The 21473-nt window shown below is 36.5% G+C and overlaps 1 protein-coding gene across 1 annotated transcript in view; it reads left to right on the top strand.

Moving 5' to 3' along the window:
• Positions 1-21473, top strand: part of ADAM32 (ADAM metallopeptidase domain 32) — a gene marked incomplete at its 3' end in the record, with an annotated part of 79166 nt that overhangs the window by 31848 nt on the left and 25845 nt on the right. The window contains exons 11-13 of the mRNA XM_006765558.2: positions 9658-9794; positions 10764-10941; positions 18176-18268. Of these exons, the coding sequence (XP_006765621.2) occupies positions 9658-9794; positions 10764-10941; positions 18176-18268 (408 nt within the window). The remainder of the gene's footprint in view (positions 1-9657; positions 9795-10763; positions 10942-18175; positions 18269-21473) is intronic.

Below are 21473 nucleotides of genomic sequence, written 5' to 3'. Positions count from 1 at the left end.
CAATTTTTAAAAGTACATATGAGAATGTATAAGGAAATTCATATAATCTGGTCTCTTCACATTCAGGAAGCAATCACGATACATATTTAGCCCACTCTATTATATATACTAGATGCCCAGTGCATGACATTTGTGCATTGGAGTGGGGGGGTCCCTCAGCCCTTGCAGTCCGGAACCCCTGGGGGGATGTCTGCTTGCTGGGTTAGGCCTGGACCTAAGCTGGCAATCAGACATCCTCCGAGGGGTCCTTAGTGCTGCTGTGGAGGCGGGAGAGGCTCCCGCCACCACTGCTGCACTTGCCAGCTATGAGCCCAGCTTCTGGCTGAGTGGCGCCCCCCATTGTGGGAGTGCACTGATCACCAGGGGGAAGCTCCTGCATTGAGCATCTGCCCCCTGCTGGTCAGTGCGCGTCATAGAGACCGGTCGTTCTGCCATTTGGTCAATTTGCATATTACCCTTTTATTATATAGAATAATAAGATACTACTCAGCAAGTATGTGCCTGCAACCAAGGTATATGACCTTGACCGGAATCGAACCTGAGTCCTGCGACCCTTGAGTCCACAGGCCAAATGCTCTATCCACTTAGTCAAACCTCAAGGGCATGTACCTGAGTTACAGGCACATCCCCAGTGGGAGATGTGTGGGAGGCAGCTGATTGATGTTTTTCTCTCATCAAAGTTTCTAACTCTCTATCTCTCTCCCTTCCTCTCTGTAAAAAATCAATAAAATATATATTTTTTAAAAATACAGTATTACCTATTATATGTATATATACATATTATATAATGCATATTATACATATGCTTTTTAATATTTATATTTTTGCTATTTATATTTTACTATTTAAGCAGTACCCATTTACTTTAGACAAGTCCATTTATTATGTGCTATGAAAAATAAGAGATGTAAAATAACTGTACACTTCTCATATCCATTGTCTATAGAACTTTAGTATTTTATATACAGGTTGATTTAATAATTAAACCAATAGATAGGATTTTACAGTGTTTTGAACATATAAATAATAATAACTATTGAGTGAATAAAAAGTATATTATTTCTAGAGGCCCAGTGCATGGATTTGTGCACCAGTGGGGTCCCTTGGCCTGGCCTGCACCCTCTCGCAATCCGGGACCTATTGGGGGATGTCGGACTGCCAGTTTTGGCCCGATCCCTGCAGGCCAGGCTGAGGGACCCCACTGGTGCATGAATCCGTGCACCATGCCTCTAGTATGCATAAAAGATCTTTGGTTAATCTCTTCCTGCCCTTTCCCCTTTTCTTCTTCCCTCTGAGATTCATCAGTCTGTTCCATGTTTCCATGCCTATGCCCCTGGTAGTCAGTGTGTGTCATAGCTATCAGTCGAATGGTCAAACAGTTGAATGGTCACTTAGGCTTTTATATATATAGATACTAGCAAAGAGCTTTGACAGACGAGGATCTTTTAGGCATCAGGGTCTAACAGCTTCTTAATTTTTTTCTATCTTCTATGCGCAAAACCTGCCACGGAAAATTAAACCTCCTCTTTCTTTCCTTGGAATTGTTTGCTCTTTTTCTGGAATAACTCTTGAGGTTTTTTAAAAATAGTGTGAATAAATGGTAAACATTGAGTTATTTTATTAATGAAAATATCTTTGCTTGCCCATCATATCTGATTGATAATTTGGCTAGGTATAAAGTCCTAGTTTTCAGATCTTTCTATCTTAGCAGAAATAACATTTGTAACTTCAAGGAAGCTTCTTTAAAGGGGTGGTACCCATTCTTCATTGTGGCCTTTCTTGAATCTGCTGTTTAAAATGACATATGAAGACAATTGCCTCATTTTCTCTTTAGTTTCCATTGCCCTAAGAGCTGTATCAGTAAAGATATTGCTACGACATATGTCTGCTATTTTGCTGCTTATGGAGTCTTGTAGGATATTTATGGTTTCCCGTTTTACATTTAAGTCCTTTAGGCATTTTGAGGTTTTTTGTTTGTTTGTTTGGGTTTTTTTTTGTATATGGTGTAAGTTGGTGATCTAGTTTCATTTTTTTTTTTTTTGCATGTTACTGACCAACCTTCCCAACACCATTTATTGAAGAGACTGTCTTGACTCCATTGTATGGTCTTGCCTCCTTTGTCAAATATTAATTAAGCATAATGGCTTGAGTCAATTTCTGGGTTCTCTGTTCTGTTCCATTGGTCTATATGTCTGTTCTTGTGCAAGTACCAGGCAGATTTGAGAACCATGGTTTGGTAAGATAGCTTGATATCTGGTATTGTAATCCCTCCAACATTTTTCTTCATTCTCAAGATTGCTGCAGCTATTCGGGGTCCTTTTTTATTCCAGGTGAATTTTTGGAGAGTTTGCCCTAGGACTTTGAAATATGTCGTTGGTATTTTAATGGGGATTGCATTGAATCTATAGATTGCTTTGGGTAGTATGAACATTTTAATGATGTTGATTCTACCAATCCATGAACATGGTATGTTCTTCCATTTGTTTATGTCTTCCGCTGTCTCTTTTTTCAATATCCTGTAGTTTACTGAGTACAGGTCTTCTGCCTCCTTAATTAAGTTTATTCCTAGGTATCTTAATTTTTTTGGTGCAATGGTAAATGGGATTGTTTTTTACTTTCTCTTTCTGTGAGTTCATTATTGGCGTATAAAAAGGCCATAGATTTCTGGGTGTTAATTTTGTATCCAGTTACATTGCCGAATTCATTTATTAAGTCTAATAGTTTTTGATGGAATTTTTGGGGTTTTCAATGTACAGTATCATGTCATCTGCAAGTAAGGGCAGTTTTACTTCTTCTTTTCCAATTTGGTTGCTTTTTATTTTTTCTTCTTGTCTGATCACTTGATTAACACTTCCAATACTATATCAAACAGGAGTGGTGAAAGTGGGCATCCCTGTCTTGTTTCTGTTGTAAGGGGAGTATGGTGTCGGCTGTAGGTTTGTCATATAAGGCTTTTATTATGTTGAAGTGTGATCCCTTTATTCTCACCTTGCTGAGAGTTTTTATAAAGAAAGAATGTTGGATTTTGTCATATGCTTTTTCTGCACCAATTGCTATGATTATGTGATTTTTGTCTTTCAATTTGTTTATGTGATGTATCACATTTATTGACTAGTGGGTATTGTACTATCTTTGCATCCCTGGAATAAAACCCATTTGGACATGGTGTATGATCTTTCTAATGTAATGCTGGATCTGATTTGCTAGAATTTTGTTGAGGATTTTAGCATCTATGTTGAAGGATATTGGCCTGTAGTTCTCTTTTTTTGTGGTGTCATTATCTGGTTTTGGAATTAGGGTAATGCTGGCTTCATAGAAAGATCTTGGATGTGTGCCTTCCTCTTGAATTTTTTGCAATAGTCTGAGGATAGGTTTTTGTTCTTTGAATGCTTGGTAGAACTCCCCTGTAAAGCTGTCTGGCCCCGGGCTTTTTTTTTTTTTGCCGGAAGATTTTTGATTATTGCTTCAATTTCCTAATCTGGTTTTTTGATACTTCCTGATTAAGTTTTGGGAGCTTGTATTTTTCTAAGAATATGTCCATTTCATCTAGGTTGTCCAGTTTGTTGGAATAGAATTGCTCAAAGTATTTTTTTTATAATCCCTTGTATTTCTGTGGGATTGATTGTTACTTCACCTTTTCATTTCTGATTTTGTTTACTTGGGCCTCTCTCTGCTTCTTGGAGAGCCTGGCTAGAGGTTCATCAATCTTGTGTATTCTTTCAAAGAACCATCTCTTGGTTTCTTTGATCTTTTGTATTTTTTTTTGTCTCTATCATTTATTTTTGCTCTGATCTTTATTATCTCCTTCCTTCTGCTTACACTGGGCTTTTCTTGTTGCTCTTTAACTCTTTGAGTTGTAGGGTTAGATAATTTGTTATCATTGTTTCTTGTTTTTTGAGGTAGGCCTGGAGAGCTATGAACTTCCCTCTCAAGACTGCTTTCACTGTGTCCCATAGCTTTTGGATTGTTGTGTTTTCATTGTTGTTTGTTACCAGGATGCTTTTTATTTCTCTTTTGATCTCTTTGATAATCCAATCATTGTTTAATAGCATGCTATTTAGCCTCCAAGTGTTTGATTTTTTAAATTGTTTTTATTATAGTTTATTTCTAATATTATGCCATTGTGATGAGAAGATGCTTGATATGATTTCCATCTTCTTGAATTTGAAGAGACTTTGTCTGTGTCTCAATATATGGTCTATCTTTGGAAATGACCCATGTGCACTTGAGAAGAATATATATTCTGTGGCTTTGGAGTGAAATGTTCTGAAGATGTCAATTAATTCCATCTGATCTAGTGAGTCATTTAGGATTGCTGTTTCTATGTGATTTTTTGTTTAGAGAGGATTTATCCAGTGGTGTTAGTGGGGTATGAAAGTCCCCTATTGTGACTGTATTACTGTTAATCTCTCCCTTGACATTCTCCAGAAGTTTTTTTTTTTTTAATTGTATTTTGGTCCTCCTATATTGGGTGCATATGTGTTTACCAGAGTTATATCTTCTTGTTGAATTCCTCCCCTTAGAAGGTACATGCCCTTGACCGGAATTGAACCTGGGCCCCTTCAGTCCACAGGCCGATGTTCTATCCGAGCCAAACCGGTTATGGCCCTATTTCTTCTTTTTACAGCAGACCCTGTAGCATTTTTTGCATTGCTGGGTTGGTGGTAATAAACCCCTTAGTCCTTTTTTGTCTGTGAAGCTCCTGATTTCACCTTCAACTTTGATTGATAGCCTTACTGGGTACAGTATTCTTGGATTCAGACCCTTGCTTTGCATGAGTTTGTGTATTTCATTCCATTCTCTTCTGGCTTGATGTGTTTCTGTTGAAATAACAGTTGATAGTCTGATGGGAGATCTCTTGTAGGTATCTTTCTGTCTCTCTGTGGCAGCATTTAAGATTCTTACTATGTCGTTGGTGTTTGCCAATTTAATTATAATGTGTCTTGGTGTTGGTCTTTGTGGATTCATCTTGTTTGGGACTCTAAGTTTCTTGGACTTCTGTGAGTTTTTCTTCCCCAAATCAGGGAAGTTTTCTGTCATTATTTCTTCAAACATGTTTTCTATTCCTTGTTCAGTTTCCTCTCCTTCTGGCACTCCTACTATTCAGATGTTGTTTTGTTTTTTTTGTTGTCCCAAAGTTCCCTTACGCTCTCCTCCTGTTTTTTATTTTTATTTTTTCTAGTTTCTGCTCTGCTTGGGTATTTTTTCCTATCTTGTCTTGTAGCTCACTGATGTAGTCCTCATCTTCTTCTAGTCTACTGTTGATGCTTTCTATTGTGTTCTTTATTTCAGCTTTGTCATTTTTCATTTCTTCTTGGTTCTTCATTTCCTCTTGGTTCTTACACATGTTGTTGAATTTGTCTTCTATCCTTTTCAGCATCCTTATGACCATTGTTCTAAATTCGTTCTCTGACAGGTTGCTTGCCTCCATTTCATTTACTTCCTTTTCCAGTGAATCCTCCTTTTCTTCTGTATGGGGCTGTTTTTTGTTTCCCCATTTTTGCTCCTCTCAGGGTGTCTGGCTATGTATGTGGTTCACTTTCTACCACTTTGACTTAAAGGCACAAAATACAACTTGCCAAGACACAGCTCATAGGGCACAAAACATGAATGTACTCATGAAATCAATAATCCTAAATAAAGGTGACCACCAGAGAAAAGAGAAGTAGGGGAAAGGAAAAAATGTAAGAGAGAAGTGAAAAAGAAGAACAAAGGAAGGGAAAAATATAAATGTATATGGGGAGAAAACTCCAAAAAACCAACAACTAATCCAAAAAATGCAAACAATAAGCACCCAAAAAGGGAGGGAAGCTGAATCTGAAGAGGCAGAGCTTATTTCCAAAAGATAAGGTTAAGGAATTGAGTGAATGGGGAAATGGCCAGGATTCAGTTTAGAGGGGATAGAAAGAGAATGAGTTTATAAGAAGAAAAGAAAGAAAATACTAAAAAAAAAAAGTAGAAAATAATAATTGAAAAAAAGAAAAAATATATAAAAAATGTTTCCTTTTTTTAATATATCTATCTATCCATGTATGTATTTATCTATTTTTGGAAAAGGAGAATAGAGAGCCGATAGGCCTGAGTTGGTGATTGAAACTAATTAAGCCAGCCGTGGGCAAACTACGGCCCGCGGACCGGACCCGGCCTGTTTGAAATGAATAAAACTATTGAAAAAAAAGACCGTACCCTTTTATGTAATGATGTTTACTTTGAACTTATATTAGTTCACACAAACGCTCCATCCATGCTTTTGTTCCGGCCCTTCGGTCCAGTTTAAGAACCCATTGTGGCCCTTGAGTCAAAAAGTTTGCCCACCCCTGAATTAAGCTATTAGTAGGAGATGAGAACAAGTGAGGAGAGGAAAAACAAAATCATAAAATAAACCAAAACCAAAACCAACAAAAAATAGACTAACAGACAAACAAACAACAAGAAAGAGAGAAAAAATATTTGGCTAGTGAAGAAAGAGAAGTGTGCATGGACTTGGAGCAGGGGAGAAGAAATGAGATATATGAGTAGGCCAACAGAGAATACTTTAATAGCAGTGCATCAGTAAAGCAGATAAAGAAGATCAATTTTTAACAGGGAGTAAAAAGAAAGGATAGAGAAACACTAAAGCAAGAACAGGAGAAGAGAAACAGGATGAAAATAGGAAAAGTGAGGAAGAAAGTGTTGGCATAAAGGAAAAAATGAGGTAGAGTAAGATAATGATAAAAGAAATAAAAATAAGTCTAGAATGTAGAACCCTAATCCAAAACATTTAAAAAAATGGTAAAAAGTATAATAATAATAAAAAAATAAAGTGAAAAAAAATTTTAGTTTCATAAGTAAAAGATAACAAATAAAAAAGTGAAGTAGTGAAGTTCAGCAGAGCTTCAGTGTCCCATGGGGGCAGGTTTAAGACCCTTTTCTACTGTTCTGCCTGCCACATCTCAGTTTCCTGTCATGTAGTCAGCACAGTGTTGAAGTTCTCAGCTATCCACCGCTCCTCTGTGTCATACGCCACAAGCTTGGTTTTAAGCAGGTGAAATCAATCTGCCCACTTTGTTTTTCTGCCTGCTTTTAGTCGTATTTACACAAGCGTCTATTTCTGACATGGCCCCTAGGTGGCAGTGTTTTTGTATTAGTTTCCAGGACCGAATGGCCCCTCAACTCAGTCTCCCATTGCTCCCTGTGGGTATTTAGATCTTCCTTTCCCTGCTGTGCTCAAGACTGGGCGAGGCTGTGCTGCTAAAGAGGAGCCTGGTCTTCAGGAGAAAAATGTCTGTTCAGGACTGAAGGGACGGACTCTCCCAGAGCTGGCTTCCTACACATCTCTCCCTATTCTGCTCCCCAGTTTTCACAAAAATCACCTTCTCCTGCAGTCTTGGTGAATGTTTTTAATTGAAAGGTCAGATGCACCGGGTTTAGCAAGTAAGAGCAAGGAAGTTATAAAGATAGAGCAACTGCGCTGCCTTCTGTCTTTCTCCCCCCAGCACTGTACGGCCGATATAGAACTTCAGGTTTTCTTTCTGGGTGCAGTCTCCCATGGCTATGATCTTAGATATAAAGTCCCCCACTGCCCGCAGCCCTGTGAAACCCCTTCAACATTTGAGGGCTATCCTGACCCCAAATTGGTGTTTGTGTATTCACAGCCAAGGCAGCTGGTCCCTGGGCATTGTGGCTGTAGGATCAGCCGCTCTCCCCTTCAAGATGGCTAAGATAATCTTGATGAATATCACAGCAAAGGGCCATACTGTAATTGATAGTAAGACTCATTTACCATAAAGCTTCAGTGATTAAGACAGCAGTAGACAAATAAATAGACCAATGGATTAGAATAGAAAGTTTAGAAATAGACAAATGATAGGCATATACTCATTTTTTAAAAAAAATCCTCACTTGAGGATATTTTTTCATTGATTTTTAGAGAGAATGGAAGAGAGAGGGAAAGACAGAGAGAAATAATGATGTGGGAGAAAGACATTAATTGATTGCCTCCTGCATGTACCCTGACCCAGGCCTGGGCTAGGGAGGAGCCTGCAACCAAGGTATGTGCCCTTGACCGGAATCAAACCCTGGACCCTTTGGTCTGTTGGCTGATGCTCCATGCATTGAGCAAGACTGGCTAGGGCTGTAATAAAATTTTTACAAAGATGATTGTCATGTACTTACTAGTGGACAATATTTTTTTATTGAGCTAATATTGGTATATTACATTATATTTATAAGTTTCAGGTGTACTATATAATTTGACATCAGTATACTGCAATGTGATAAGCACCAAAAGTCTGATAATAGGGGATAGTCTTTTTGATAAATGTAATTTCACTGCTATTCAAAATATAAAACTTAGGTAGATTGTAGATCTATATGTAAAATTAAACAATAAAGCCTTGGAAGGTAAAAAAGGAACATAGCTTCATGACTATTGGCATAGGGAAAGTTTTCTTAAAGTAGACAGAAAAAACACTAATGATAAAGGAAACGTTGGGTGCATTGGACCACATCAAATTAGGGAAATTTTGTTCATGAAAAGACATTAAGAGAGTGAAAAGACAAGCCACAGAGTAGAGAAAGTATTAGCAGTGCATGACTAAGAATGACTCATATACAGAATACATAAAATGCTTGCAGAAATCAATAAAAAGACAAATGCAATAGAAAATGGACAAGATACTTGAATAAATACATCACACAAAAAGATAGCCAATTTGTCAAAAATATATGAGATGCAAGTTAAAACTTAATGAAATATTTACCTTATACCCTCCAGAAATGATAACAAAAACAGCACTAAGTGTCCTATTCTCCTTGGCAAGGAAGTTATATGTGCACTTGTTAAATATATGCAAAGTCTAATCCAAGAATGTGGTTTCTCTTGACAACAGTTCCTATGTCATTGAGAATAATAGAAGGAAGCAGATATCATCCTTAAATGCAGTACTTTGTTATGTGGGCACTTCATGAGCTCAGAGGTGGAATATTATGTGGACTATTTTAAGTGTACATGAGAGCTGTCATAAGAAATTAGGTAACTTGAAGATCATGGTTCAAATAGCCAAAATATAATGTAAAAACAGCCCTTTTATATACTTATTATGTTAATTATGCAAATGTTTAATTAGGGTGAAGCTTGGCACTAACTCAATATGCTTATCCTGTATAATAAAAGGGTAATATGCAAATTGATCAAACATCAGAACAACTGGTCGCTATGACATACACTGACCACCAGGGGGCAGACAATCAATGCAGGAGCTGCCCCCAGGTGGTCAGTGTGCTCCCACAGGGGGACCACCACTCAGCCAGAAGCCAGGCTGATGGCTGGCGAGCATGGCAGCGTCAGGAGCCTCTCCCATCTCTGCGGCTGCGGGAGCGGGCCTAAGCCATCAGTCAGACATCCCCTGAGGGCTTCCAGACTCTGAAAGGGTGCAGGCTGGGCTGAGGAACCCTCTCTCCCCCTAGTGTACAAATGTCATGCACCGGGCCTCTAGTATCTCAATAAAATTGCATAAGAAGAGCTTCCGCTTCTCACCTGTCCAAGGAACTGTATTTACCTATTCTTAAAGTAGTACTTGATAGAACAATAAAAATGTTCAGAATTAAAAAAAATGTTATTTTTAACACCCTTCAATGAATTGTCTTTAATTTTCATTTTCTTTGTTTTTAATGCAGTATTCTGAGGAGATAACTTTGGAGGCATTTTCAGTAATTGTTACCCAGATGGTGGGACTCAATCTGGGCATATCATATGATGACCCAAAGAAGTGCCAGTGTTCAGGAGCCATTTGTGTAATGAATGCAGAGGCTGTGTAAGTTTTTAAATACTAAGATTTATTTATTATGTTTATTTTGTTTTAAACATTTGAAGCACAAATATAGGGTTTACTTATAGCACACATTAGCTATAAATGGACCAAGTACTATGAAATATAAACAGGAAATATTCAGTGTAAGAGGCGCATGGAGGGAGATGTACCATTAAGAACAGTCAAAGATAACCAATCCAATCTGCAAGATACATTATTAGACAAAATAGACTTTACAACAAAGGCTATAAATGAGAACATAATGACTAAGGGAATAATCCAACAAGAGGATAAAACCCTTGTAAACGTTTATGTACCCAAGATAGGAGCACCTAAATAACTAAAGCAAACGGATGGACATAAAGTGGGAGATTGCCAGTAATATAGTCATACTAGGCGATTTTGATATATATACCCAGAAGTGGGAATTTTTGATCATATGGGTTGCTATATTTTTAATTTTTTGAGGAACCTCTCTACTGCTTTTTGTAGCAGCAATGCCAGTTTACATTCCCATCAATAGTGTTCCCGGGTTTCAATTTCTTTACAACCTTGCCAGCACTTACTATTTTTTAAAAAAAAATTAGCCATTCTGACATGTGTGAGGTGATATCTCATTGTGGTTTGGACTTGCATTTCTCTGATATTTAGTGATTTTGTGCACCTTTTCATATACATGTTGTTTGGCCATTCATATGTCTTCTTTAGAAAAATGTCTCTTTAAGCCTTTATCCCTTGTCTAGTCCCTTGTTTGTTTTTGCTATTGAGTTGCACTTAATTTTGTTTTCATAAGGACATGTGTTCCAGTGAATAAATCATATGATTTCCTCAAGAATGATTTTGGCCTCTAAGCTTTCGTTATGAACATTTATAATTTTTTATTGAATTTTACATTTTGAAATTAATTTATATAATACAGAGTTTTGTTTTCAAGAGTATGCTGCCAACAACATTATACGGATTCATCTTTAGGCAGTCCAGTGGTGTGAAGACTTTTAGCAATTGCAGTTTGAGTGACTTTAAAAGTTTCATTTTAAATATGGGTGCCAAATGTCTTCAGAATAAGCCACAAATGCAAGTGCGTCAAAAAGCAGTCTGTGGCAACGGCAAAGTGGAAAACCCTGAAGTTTGTGACTGTGGTACTGAGGATGTAAGTCTGATAACTGGGAAAATTGATTAGTACATTTATTGTTGCAGTTAATCTCTTTGTAAAATTAAGGTTGAAATACATGCAAGATTATACTAGGTTTTATAGATGAAAAAGTTTTGAACAAATATAAAATGTACTCCAAAAAAATTAATGCTGATGGGACAAATGGGAGTTTAGAATGAGGTTTTTAGTTCCAGACTAAATATATAAGATCTTTCCAAACCTATGCTTAACCTTTGGACATTTTATAAATGTCTTATTGAATATTAATGTGATAATGAACTATCAAGTATCCTTTAGGGTCTGACTTCACAATGGAACTAGAATTATGGTAAGAGAGGTCTGTGTTAATATTACAATCTGAACAATTGGGAGATTTTGATGGGATATCCTGAAACTATGAATGCAAAAGTTCCAGGATATAATGATTCTAGACAATGAAGTATTTGAACAACATAACAGATGTCATAAATTTCTATTATTACAAAATAAATAGACGCAAATAATATTAGGGTTTGATATATATATATATGAGTTTGAATATACTTGTGCATATATCATATTGTTTTAATTACTGTGCCTTTTTTGGTATTATGTTTTACCATTTGGTAGAACAAGTTTTCTCTCTTTATTCTTTCTTTATTTTCAAATTATTTTTATTGGAGCATAATCTACATACGATAAAATTTACTCATTTTAAATACACAGATTGATGATTTTCGACAAATGTATGTAAGCACTGGTGCAGATTTCTTTCATTATACCCCAAACTTGGTCAAAAGTTACAGTAATTTCCACCTGTTCTCATCTTCAGACCACTTCTGATTGTGTCAGTTTTGCCTGATTAAGAAAGTCATATGAGTCCTGGCCAGTTTGCTTAGTGGCTAGAGCATCGGCCTGCACATGAAAGGGTCTTGGGTTCAATTCTTGCTCAAGGGCATGTACCTGTGTTGCAGGTTTGATACCTGGCCCTGGTCAGGGCTTGTATGGGAGGCAACCAATCCATGTGTCTCTCTCACATTGATGCTTCTTTCTCTCCTGTTCCCTTTCTTCCTTCATCTCTCTCTAAAAAAATCAATGGAAAAAAATATTATTGGGTGAGGCTTAACAACAACAACAAAATCATATGAAAGAAATGATACAACACATATTCTTTGTGTCTAGCTTCTTCCTTTCAATACAGTATTTTTGAGATTCAGCTACATTGTTTTCTGTCATAATAGTCTTTCCTTTTTATTTTGAGTTATACTTCATTGTTTGGATATACAACCATTTGTTTTTCCATCCATTTAATAATGGCCATTGAATTGTTAACAGTATTGGGCCTTTATTATGAACTCTAAAATAATTGCTGGGTCATATAATAAGTATTTTTTTATGAGAAACTTCCAAACTATCTTCCAAAGTGGCTGTATCATTTTATAATCCTATCAGCAGTTTTGAAACTGCCTCCACATCCTCATCAGAAATTGATATTGCAGCCTTTAAATTTTAGCTATTCCAATGATTTTGATTTGTATTTCCTTGATGACACTAATAATGTTGATCATGTTTTCATGTCCTTATTGGCCACTTGTTGTTTGAATAATATGTTTAAATACTTGGCCAGTTTTAAAAATGAAGTTACTTATTTTTTTATTATCAACTTTTAAGAGTTCTTTGTATAGGCTGGATACCAGTTCTTTGTCAGACATGTATATTAAAAATATTTGTTTTCAATCTATGGATTACTCATTCAGTTTCTTAACCAAGCCTTTGAATAGCAGGCATTACTTATTTTTTATAAAGTCCAATTTATAACTTTTTCTGCTATGGCCATGCTTTTTCTATTTTAATAAATCTTTGTTTACCCAAGGTAATAAATATTTTCTATGTTTTCTGCTAGAAGTTATATAGTTATAACTTTTAAATTTAGCCTGTGATACATTTGAGTTTTTTTTTTTTAAATTTTTTATTACAAAGGTTATTACATATGTGTCCATTCTTTCCCCCCGCCCTAGACAGTCCCCTAGCCTCCCCTATCCCCCAGTGTCTTATGTCCATTGGTTATTTTATGTTTGTGAGATTTCGGTTAACATTCATTATCCTCGATGTGAATATAGTTTTTTTTCTAGTAGTGTTTGTTAAAGTAACTATCTTTCACCATTGTTTTATCTTAACACCTTATGAAAATAAGTTACCACCCATATGTATCTATCCCTGAATTTGTTTTGTTTTTTAAAATATGTCCATTATTATGCCAATTCCACACTCTCTTAATTAATGTACTTTTATAGTAAGTCTTGAAACCACAGTGTAAATCATCCAACTTTACTTGTCTTTTCAAAGATAGCTTTACTATTCTAGTACCTTTGTATTTCCACAGAAATTATAGAATCAGCATGTGAATGTAGGGACTTTGATTGGAATTGTGTTGCATCCATACATCAATTTTCTGGAATTACTTTCTTAGCAATATTGAGTCTATCTATGCACATGGTGTTAAATTTAGGTCTTCTTCTTTTTAAAAACATGATTTTATTGATTTTATAGAGATGAAATTGGTTAATAAAATTATATAGGTTTCAACTGTATAATTCTGTAATACATCATCTGTATATTGTAGTGTGTGTTCACCACTCATAGTCTCGTCTCCTTTTATCCCCCCTTTACCCTCGTCTACCACTACCCACTTCCTTTTCCCTCTGATGATCACCACACTATTCTCTGTGTCTGTGTTTTTTGTTTTAGTTTTTTGCTTATTCCCTTCACCTTTTTAACCTAACCCTCCCAGCCCACCTCCCCTCTGAAAGCTGTCAGTTTGTTCTCTGTGTTTATGAGTATGTTTGTATTTTGTTTGTTAGTTTTTTTGTTCATTAAATTCCACATATAAGTAAAATCATAAGGTATTTTACCTTTCTCTGACTTGCTTATTTCACTTAGCATAATTATCTCCAGGTCCTCCATGCTGTTGAAAAAGGTGAGTTACTTCTTTTTTTTACTGCTGTGTAGTAGTCCATTGTGTAAACGTACCACAGCTTTTCTTTTTAATCCATTCATCTACGAATGGGAACTTGGGCTGCTTCCAGATCTTAGCTATTGTAAATAGCTTGGCAATGAACATAAAGATGTATATATTCTTTCAAATTAGTGTTTAAGGTTTCTTAGGCTATATTTCCAGAAGTGGGATCACGAGGTCAAAAGGCAGTTCCATTTTTAATTTTTTGAGGTGACTCCATACTGTTTTCCACAGTGGTTGTACCAGTCTGCATCCCCACCAGTAGTGCATGGGTTTTCTCTTTTCTCCACATCCTCACCAACACTTGTTTATTAGTTTATTGATGGTCGCTATTCTGTCAGGTGTGAGTTGATATCTCATTGTGGCTTTAATGTGCCTTCCTCTGATGATTAGTGATGCTGAGCAATTTTTCACATGTCTACTGGCTATCTGTATGTCCTCCTTGGAGAAGTGTCTATTTAGGTCTTTTGTCCATTTTTAAAGTAGAGTGTTGGTCTTCCTGGTGATGAATTGTGTAAGTTCTTTAATTTGTTTAGTTTTTGTGTAGTTTACTGGTTTTGATAGTATTAATATTTTTATTTAACCATTGCTAGTGTAAAAACACTGTTGACTTTGTGAGTCCACCTTGGATGTAGTGTTGGTTAGATGTACTGAGAATAGTCTTCCTTGTTTTGTTCTTATTTTTATGGAGAAAGCTTTCTGATTTTCACCACTTAATATAATGTTAGATATAACTTTTTTTTTTATTTAACAGATGCCCTCTGTCATCTTCAGGAAGTTTCCTTCTGTTTGTAGTTAGCTGAGAGCTTTGAGCCAAAAATTAGTGTTGAACTTTGTTAAATGTCTTATTTCTGTGTCTATTGGGCTGATCATATGCATTTTCTCCTTTTTTCCCTATTGATCTAGTGCATTTCACCAGTTGGTTTTGAATGCTAACCCAATCATGCATTACTGAGATTAGCTCCACTTGGATTTTGATCTACCTAGCTCATTAGCTAGATTTAATTAGCCAATATTTCCTTAGGATTATGGTGCTTGTTTTCACAAGGAGATTGCGAAAGAATTTGTTTAAGATTGATGTTATTCCTATTTATTTTTTTACATTGTGGAAAAGTACTTAACATTAGATCTATACCCTTAAATCTGCCCTTCTAGAATCTTTATAGTTTTGCATTTTACATTTAGGTTTATGATGCATTTTGAAGGTGTGTGTGTGTGTGTGTGTGTGTGTGCGCGCGCGCGCGTGTGCGTGCATATGTATGAAAGGTATAGGGACAGTGTGTAGAGTTATTATTTTCCATGTGGATGTCCAGTTGTCTAGCACCATTTATTGAAAAGACTATTCTCTATTGAATTGTAATTGCACCACTGTCAAAGATCTTATTATCTCAGTCTATTTCTTGGGTCTGTATTTTGTTTAAATTATATCCTTGTTTATTCTTTTGTGAATACCATATAATCATTAGTTCAGTTTATAATAAGTTTTGAAATTGGGTATTGTCAGTCTTTCCATTTTTCTCTCCCTCCTCCTCCTCCTCCTCCTCCTCTTTTTTCTTCATCTGTATTGTATTGACTCTTGTGGTTCTTTTGCCTCTTCATAAAACTTTAGAGTCAGTTTGTCATCTTGCTGGCATTTTAATTGGAATTACATTTAATCTCTAGATCAGGTTGGGAAGAACTGACAACTTAATAATACTGAGTTTTCCTATCCATGAACATGAAATATATCTCTATTTATTTATATTTTCTTTGATTTCTTTTATCATAGTTTTGTAGTTTTTCTTGTATAGATCCTGTAAAATTTTGTTAGAACTATTCCCAAGAACTTCATTGTTTTGGTGGTCATGTAAATGAAATTGTATTTTTTATTTCAAAGTTCCATTTTTTAATTGCTTCTTTACACAAGAACAGTTGAATTTTGTGTATTAACTTTGGTATCCAGCAACCTTGATATCATCACTTATTAGTCATGGGAAGTTTTTGTTGTTTGGCTGATTATTTGGAATTTTCTTTGCATGTATAGACACAACAATTTTGCTTCTTTCTTTCTAACATGTATTTTTTCAAACATTTATTTTGTTTTATTATTGCACTAGAGGCATGGTGCACAAATTCATGTACCAGTGGGGGCCCTCGGCCTGGCCTGCAGGATTGGGCCGAAACCAGCTCTCCAACATTCCCCAAGGGGTTCTGGATTGTGAGAGGGGACAGGCCAGGCCAAGGGACCCCACTGGTGTACGATCAGGGCCAGGAAGGGACTGCAGGAGGCTTTAGGGTGTGTCCGCCCATCTTGCTCAGTCTCGATTGGCTGGACCCCAGAAGCAAGCTAACCTACCGGGTGGAGCGTCTGCCCCCTGGTGGTCAGTGCACATCACAGCAACTGGTTGACTGGTTGACTGTCTGCCTCTTGGTGGTCAGTACATGTCATAGCGAGTGGTTGAGCAGCTTTAGCATATCATTAGCATATTAAGCTTTGATTGGTTGAACGGCCAACAGACGATTAGACACTTAGCATATTAGGCTTTTATTATATAGGATTAAGATTAGGATTATGACAGGGGTAGTGAGACGGGGCATCTTGGCCTTGTTCCCAGTCTAATAGCCTTATCTCACCATAAGTGTGATGTTAGCTATAGACATTTTAGTTGTTGTAGTTTATAATCCTCACCTGAGGATATTTTCTCCCATGTATTTTATTTTATTTTTAAAGTAAAAGGGAGGCGGTGGGGTGGGGGGTGAGAGAAAATCAATGTGAAAGAGACATCAATTAGTTGCTTCCTACACATGCTCCAACTGGTGCTGGGGATTGAACCTACAACCCAGGTTCATGCCCTTGACTGGGAATTGAACCCACAACCTTTTGGTCCACGAACCAGCCACTGAACAACACTGGTCAGGGCTGTAAATTTTTTTTAGATGTTTGTTATCAGATTGAGAAAGATTCTCTTTATTCCTGTTTTGCTAACATTTTGTATAATAAACGAGAGTTATATTTTATCTGATGCCTTTTCTGTACCAGTTATTATGGTCATAGGATTTTTTTCTTCAACATGTCAACTCTATGGATTATATTAATTGGTATTTGAAATATGAACCAGCCTTGCATACTTTGATAAATCCCACTTGGTTATGATGCATATTTTTTATACATTGCTGGATTTGATTTACTAATTTTTTTTGAATGTTTTTGCATCCATGCTTATGAGAGATATTGGTCTGTAATTTTCATTTCTTATAATGTCTTAAACTGGGTTTGGTATTAGGGTTATACTGGCCTTAAAGAATGAGTTAAGAAGTGTCACGCATCAATGCTTGGAGTGTAGTAAGTCTGTGATTCCATGGGTTGAAGGTAATAGGAACTCCATGTTTAGTGCTTCTCTGTGATTCTGTCCTAGGTGCTTTTTCTCTTGGTTGATTTTAATTTGTATCCTTTCCATCTAAGAAACCAAAACTTGAATATACAGCTGTCAGTGAAATGTGTGAGTTCTATCAAGAAATGATCAAAATTGAGGGTGGTTTTGGGACTCCGATGAACTGGTGATTGCTGTAAGATGCAAGGGCAGTCTTAGGGACCACTTTCTTTACCTTTGCAGTGGGCCTAAATTCTACACACACTTTCCCCCTAGATTTATTGAGGTATAATTGACAGATAAAAATGGTATATATTTAAGGTATACAGCGTGGTATTTTGATATATGTATACATTGTGACGTGATTCCAGCAGTCAAACTAACATTCATCACCTAGCACAGTTATCATTTGTGTGTGTGTGTGTCTATGTGTGCAGTGCTGAGAATGCTTTGCTTGTCCTACTACCAAATTTCAAGTATACAGTCCATTATAGTTAACTGGAGTCATCATGATGTATATTAGTTTCTCAGAACTAGTAGTTCATTTTCTAAATAATTTTGGTTTTTTTGATCACTATTCCCCCTTTCCCCCCACTTGCCTGGCACTGGTAACCACCTTTCTACTCTCTTACTTTTATCCAGTTTCTGAAAAAAGTTGTTCCATATATTTTGTATAGTATTCTAATTGATTAAGAGTTAGTTGGGTTCCAGTTACTCTGTTTTGACCTGAAATACTTTAGTATTTTAATAGTTTAGATATGTAAAAGTCTATGAATTTTGAAAGCATTCATATTCTTTCCCAAAACTAAAAAGCCCAGTAAATATAACTCCTACCAAAGTTTATATTGTTATAACGTATTTTTATTTGTATTTCACTCATTCATAGCAATGTGGACAAGATAGCTGTTGTGATCCTAAACTTTGTGTGCTGAAAGCAGGATCAGCTTGTGATACAGGATTATGCTGCAGTAACTGTCAAGTAAGATTTAAGTTTATTAATATCATCCAAGTGTATAATGAATCATGTCTGGGATCCTTTCTTTCCCCTTTATTATTTTATTTTATTTTATTTTTTTCATCATTACTTATCCCCTATCCTTTTATATCCTCTTCCGCCTCCACCCACTCACTCCCCCCGCCAATGGTAACCACTGTTGTCCGTTTCCATGAGTTATTTATCTTTTTTCCTTTTTGCTCAATCCCTTTACCACCCCCCCCATCTGCCTATTATCTATGAGTCTACCTCTATTTTGATTGTTAGTTCAGTTTGTTCATTAGATTCCACATATGAGTGAAATCATTGTGGTCTTCTAACTGGCTTATTTCAGTTAGCATAATGTTCTCCGAGTCCATCCATGCTGTCGCAAAGGGTAAACTTTTCTTCCTTGTTAGGCTGAGTAGTATTCCACTGTGTAAATGTACCATAGCTGTTCTATCCACTCATCTTCTGATGGACAACACTTGGACTGTTTCCAGATCTTCGCTGTTGTAAATAATGCAGTGATATCGGGGGTGCATATATTCTTTCGAATTAGTGTTTTGTGTTTCTTCGGATAAATTCTCAGAAGTGGAATTGATAGTTCATAAGGCAGTCCCATTTTAATTTTTTGAGGTAACTCCCTACTGCTTCCACTGTGGCTGCTCCAATTTGCATTCCCACCAACAGTGCAGAAGGGTTCCCTTTTCTCCACATCCTCACCAACACTTGTTTGTTGATTTATTCATTATAGCCATTCTGACAGGTGTGAGGTGATACCTCATTGTGGATTTAATTTGCATTTCACTGAGGATTAGTGACTTTGAGCATCTTTTCATATGTCTGTTGGCTATCTGTATGTCCTCTTTGTAGAAGTGTCTCTTCAAGACCTTTGCCCATTTTAAAATTGGGTTGTTGTTGTTGTGTGTGTATTGATTTTTATAATTTTTTTATAAATTTTGGATATTAATCCCTTATCAGATGTATTGGTGAATATGTTCTTCCATTCAATGTATTGTCTTTTCATTTTGTTTCTGGTTTCTTTTGTTGTGCAAAACCTTTTTAGTTTGATGTAGTCCATTTGTTTTCTTGTTGTTTTGTTTCCCTTAGCTGAGGAATTATATCAGAAAAATTATTGCTACAAGAAATGTCAGAGATTTCACTGCCTATGTTTCCTTCTAGGATTTTTTTAAAAATGTATTTTTATTGATTTTAGAGAGGAAATGAAAGGGAGAGAGGGATAGAAACATCAATGATGAGAGAGAATCATTGATTGGCTGCCTCCTGCATGCCCCACACTGGGGATCAAGCTTGCTACCTGGACATGTGCCCTGACCGGGCATTGAACCTTAACCTCCTGATTCATAGGTTGACGCTCAACCACTGAGCCACCCTAGCTGGGCTCCTTCTATGATTTTTATGGTTCCAAGTTTAACAATTAAGTTTTTAATTCATTTGAGTTTATTATTGTGTATGATGTAAGAAGGTGGCCTGGTTTATTTATTTATTTTTTTGCATTTATCTGTCCAATTTACCCAACAATATTTATTGAATAGACTAGAGGCCTGCAGCATGGATTCATGCACCGGTGGGGTCCCTCAGCCTGCCCCGTGGGGATCAGGCCGAAACCGGCAGTCTAATATCCCCCAAGGGGTCTTGGATTGCTAGAGAGCGCAGGCCAGACAGAGAGACTTCACTGGTGCACAAATCTGTGCACTGAGCCTCTAGAATGTATATAAGATCTTTGGTTAATCTCTTCCTGCCCTCTTCCCCTCCCTCCTTCCTTCTGAGATGCATCAGTCTGTTCCATGTTTCCATGCCTGTGCATTGCGCATCTGCCCCTTGGTGGTCAGTGCACATCATAACGACTGGTCAAATGATTGAACAGTTGAACAGTTGGGCACTTATCATATTATTAACCTTTTATATAGAGAGATTATCTTTAGCCCTTTGTATGTTTTTGCCTCCTTTGTCAAATATTAATTGACTCTAAAGGCATGGGTCTATTTTTGGGCTTTCTGTTTTGTTCCATTGATCTATATGTCTATTTTTGTGCCAGTACCATGTTGTTTGATTACTGTGGCCTTATAGTATAGTTTGATATCAGGTAGCATGATTCCTCCAACTTTGTTTTTATTTCTCAAGATCACTGTTGCTATTTGGGGTCTTTTGTGGTTCCATATAAATTTTTGGAATATTTTTTCTAGTTCTGTGAAATATGACATTGGTATCTTAATAGGTATTGTGTTGAATCTGTAGATTGCTTGGGGAGTATAGATATTTTAATGATGTTAATTCTACCTATCCATTAACATGGTATACGCTTCCACTTATTTATACCTTCTTCAATTTCCTTCTTAGGTGTCTTATAATTTTCTGAGTACAGGTCTTTTACATCCTTGGTTAAATTTATTCCTTGTTCTTTTATTCTTTTTGAAGCAACTGTGAATGAGATTGTTTTTAGTTTTCTGATAATTCATTATTAGTGTATAAAAATGTAACTGATTTCTGGATATTTATTTTGTATTCTGATACTTTACTGAATTCATTCATCAGTTTTAGTTGTTTTGTGATGGAGTCTTTAGGGTTCTCTATATACAGTATCATGTCATCATCTACAAATAATGACAGTTTTACTTATTTCGAATTTTTTTTTCTTTATTGATTAAGGTATTACATGTGTGTTCTTATGCCCCCATTATCCCCCCATGTCCCCACTCATGCCCTCACCCCCATTGTGTCTGCGTCCCTTACTTAGGCTTATATGCATGCATACAAGTCCTTTGGTTAGTCTCTCCTGTCTTACCCCCACCCTCCCCAACCTTCCCTCTGAGATTTGACAGTCTGATTGATGCTTCTGTCTCTGGATCTGTTTTTGTTCATTAGTTTATGTTGTTCATTATATTCCACAAATGAGTGAGATCAAGTGATATGTATCTTTCTCTGACTATCTTATTTCGCTTAGCATAATGCTCTCCAGGTCCATCCATGCTGTTACAAATGATAAGAATTCCTTCTTTTTTACTGCAGCATAGTATTCCATTGTGTAGATGTACTACAGTTTTTATTTATTTATTTAAAATTAAATCTTTATTGTTCAGATTATTACAGTTGTTCCACTCCCCCCACCATAACTCCACTCCACCCGGTTCCCACCCCACCCTCTGCCCTCATCCCCCCTCTCACTGCCCCAGTGCCTGCTGGATGT

Source organism: Myotis davidii, unplaced genomic scaffold (genome assembly GCF_000327345.1).
Source record: "Myotis davidii unplaced genomic scaffold, ASM32734v1 scaffold93, whole genome shotgun sequence".
NCBI classification, from domain to species: domain Eukaryota; kingdom Metazoa; phylum Chordata; class Mammalia; order Chiroptera; family Vespertilionidae; genus Myotis; species Myotis davidii.
Note: the sequence above shows the minus strand (reverse complement) of the source record. Positions and strands in the feature narration are given on the sequence as shown.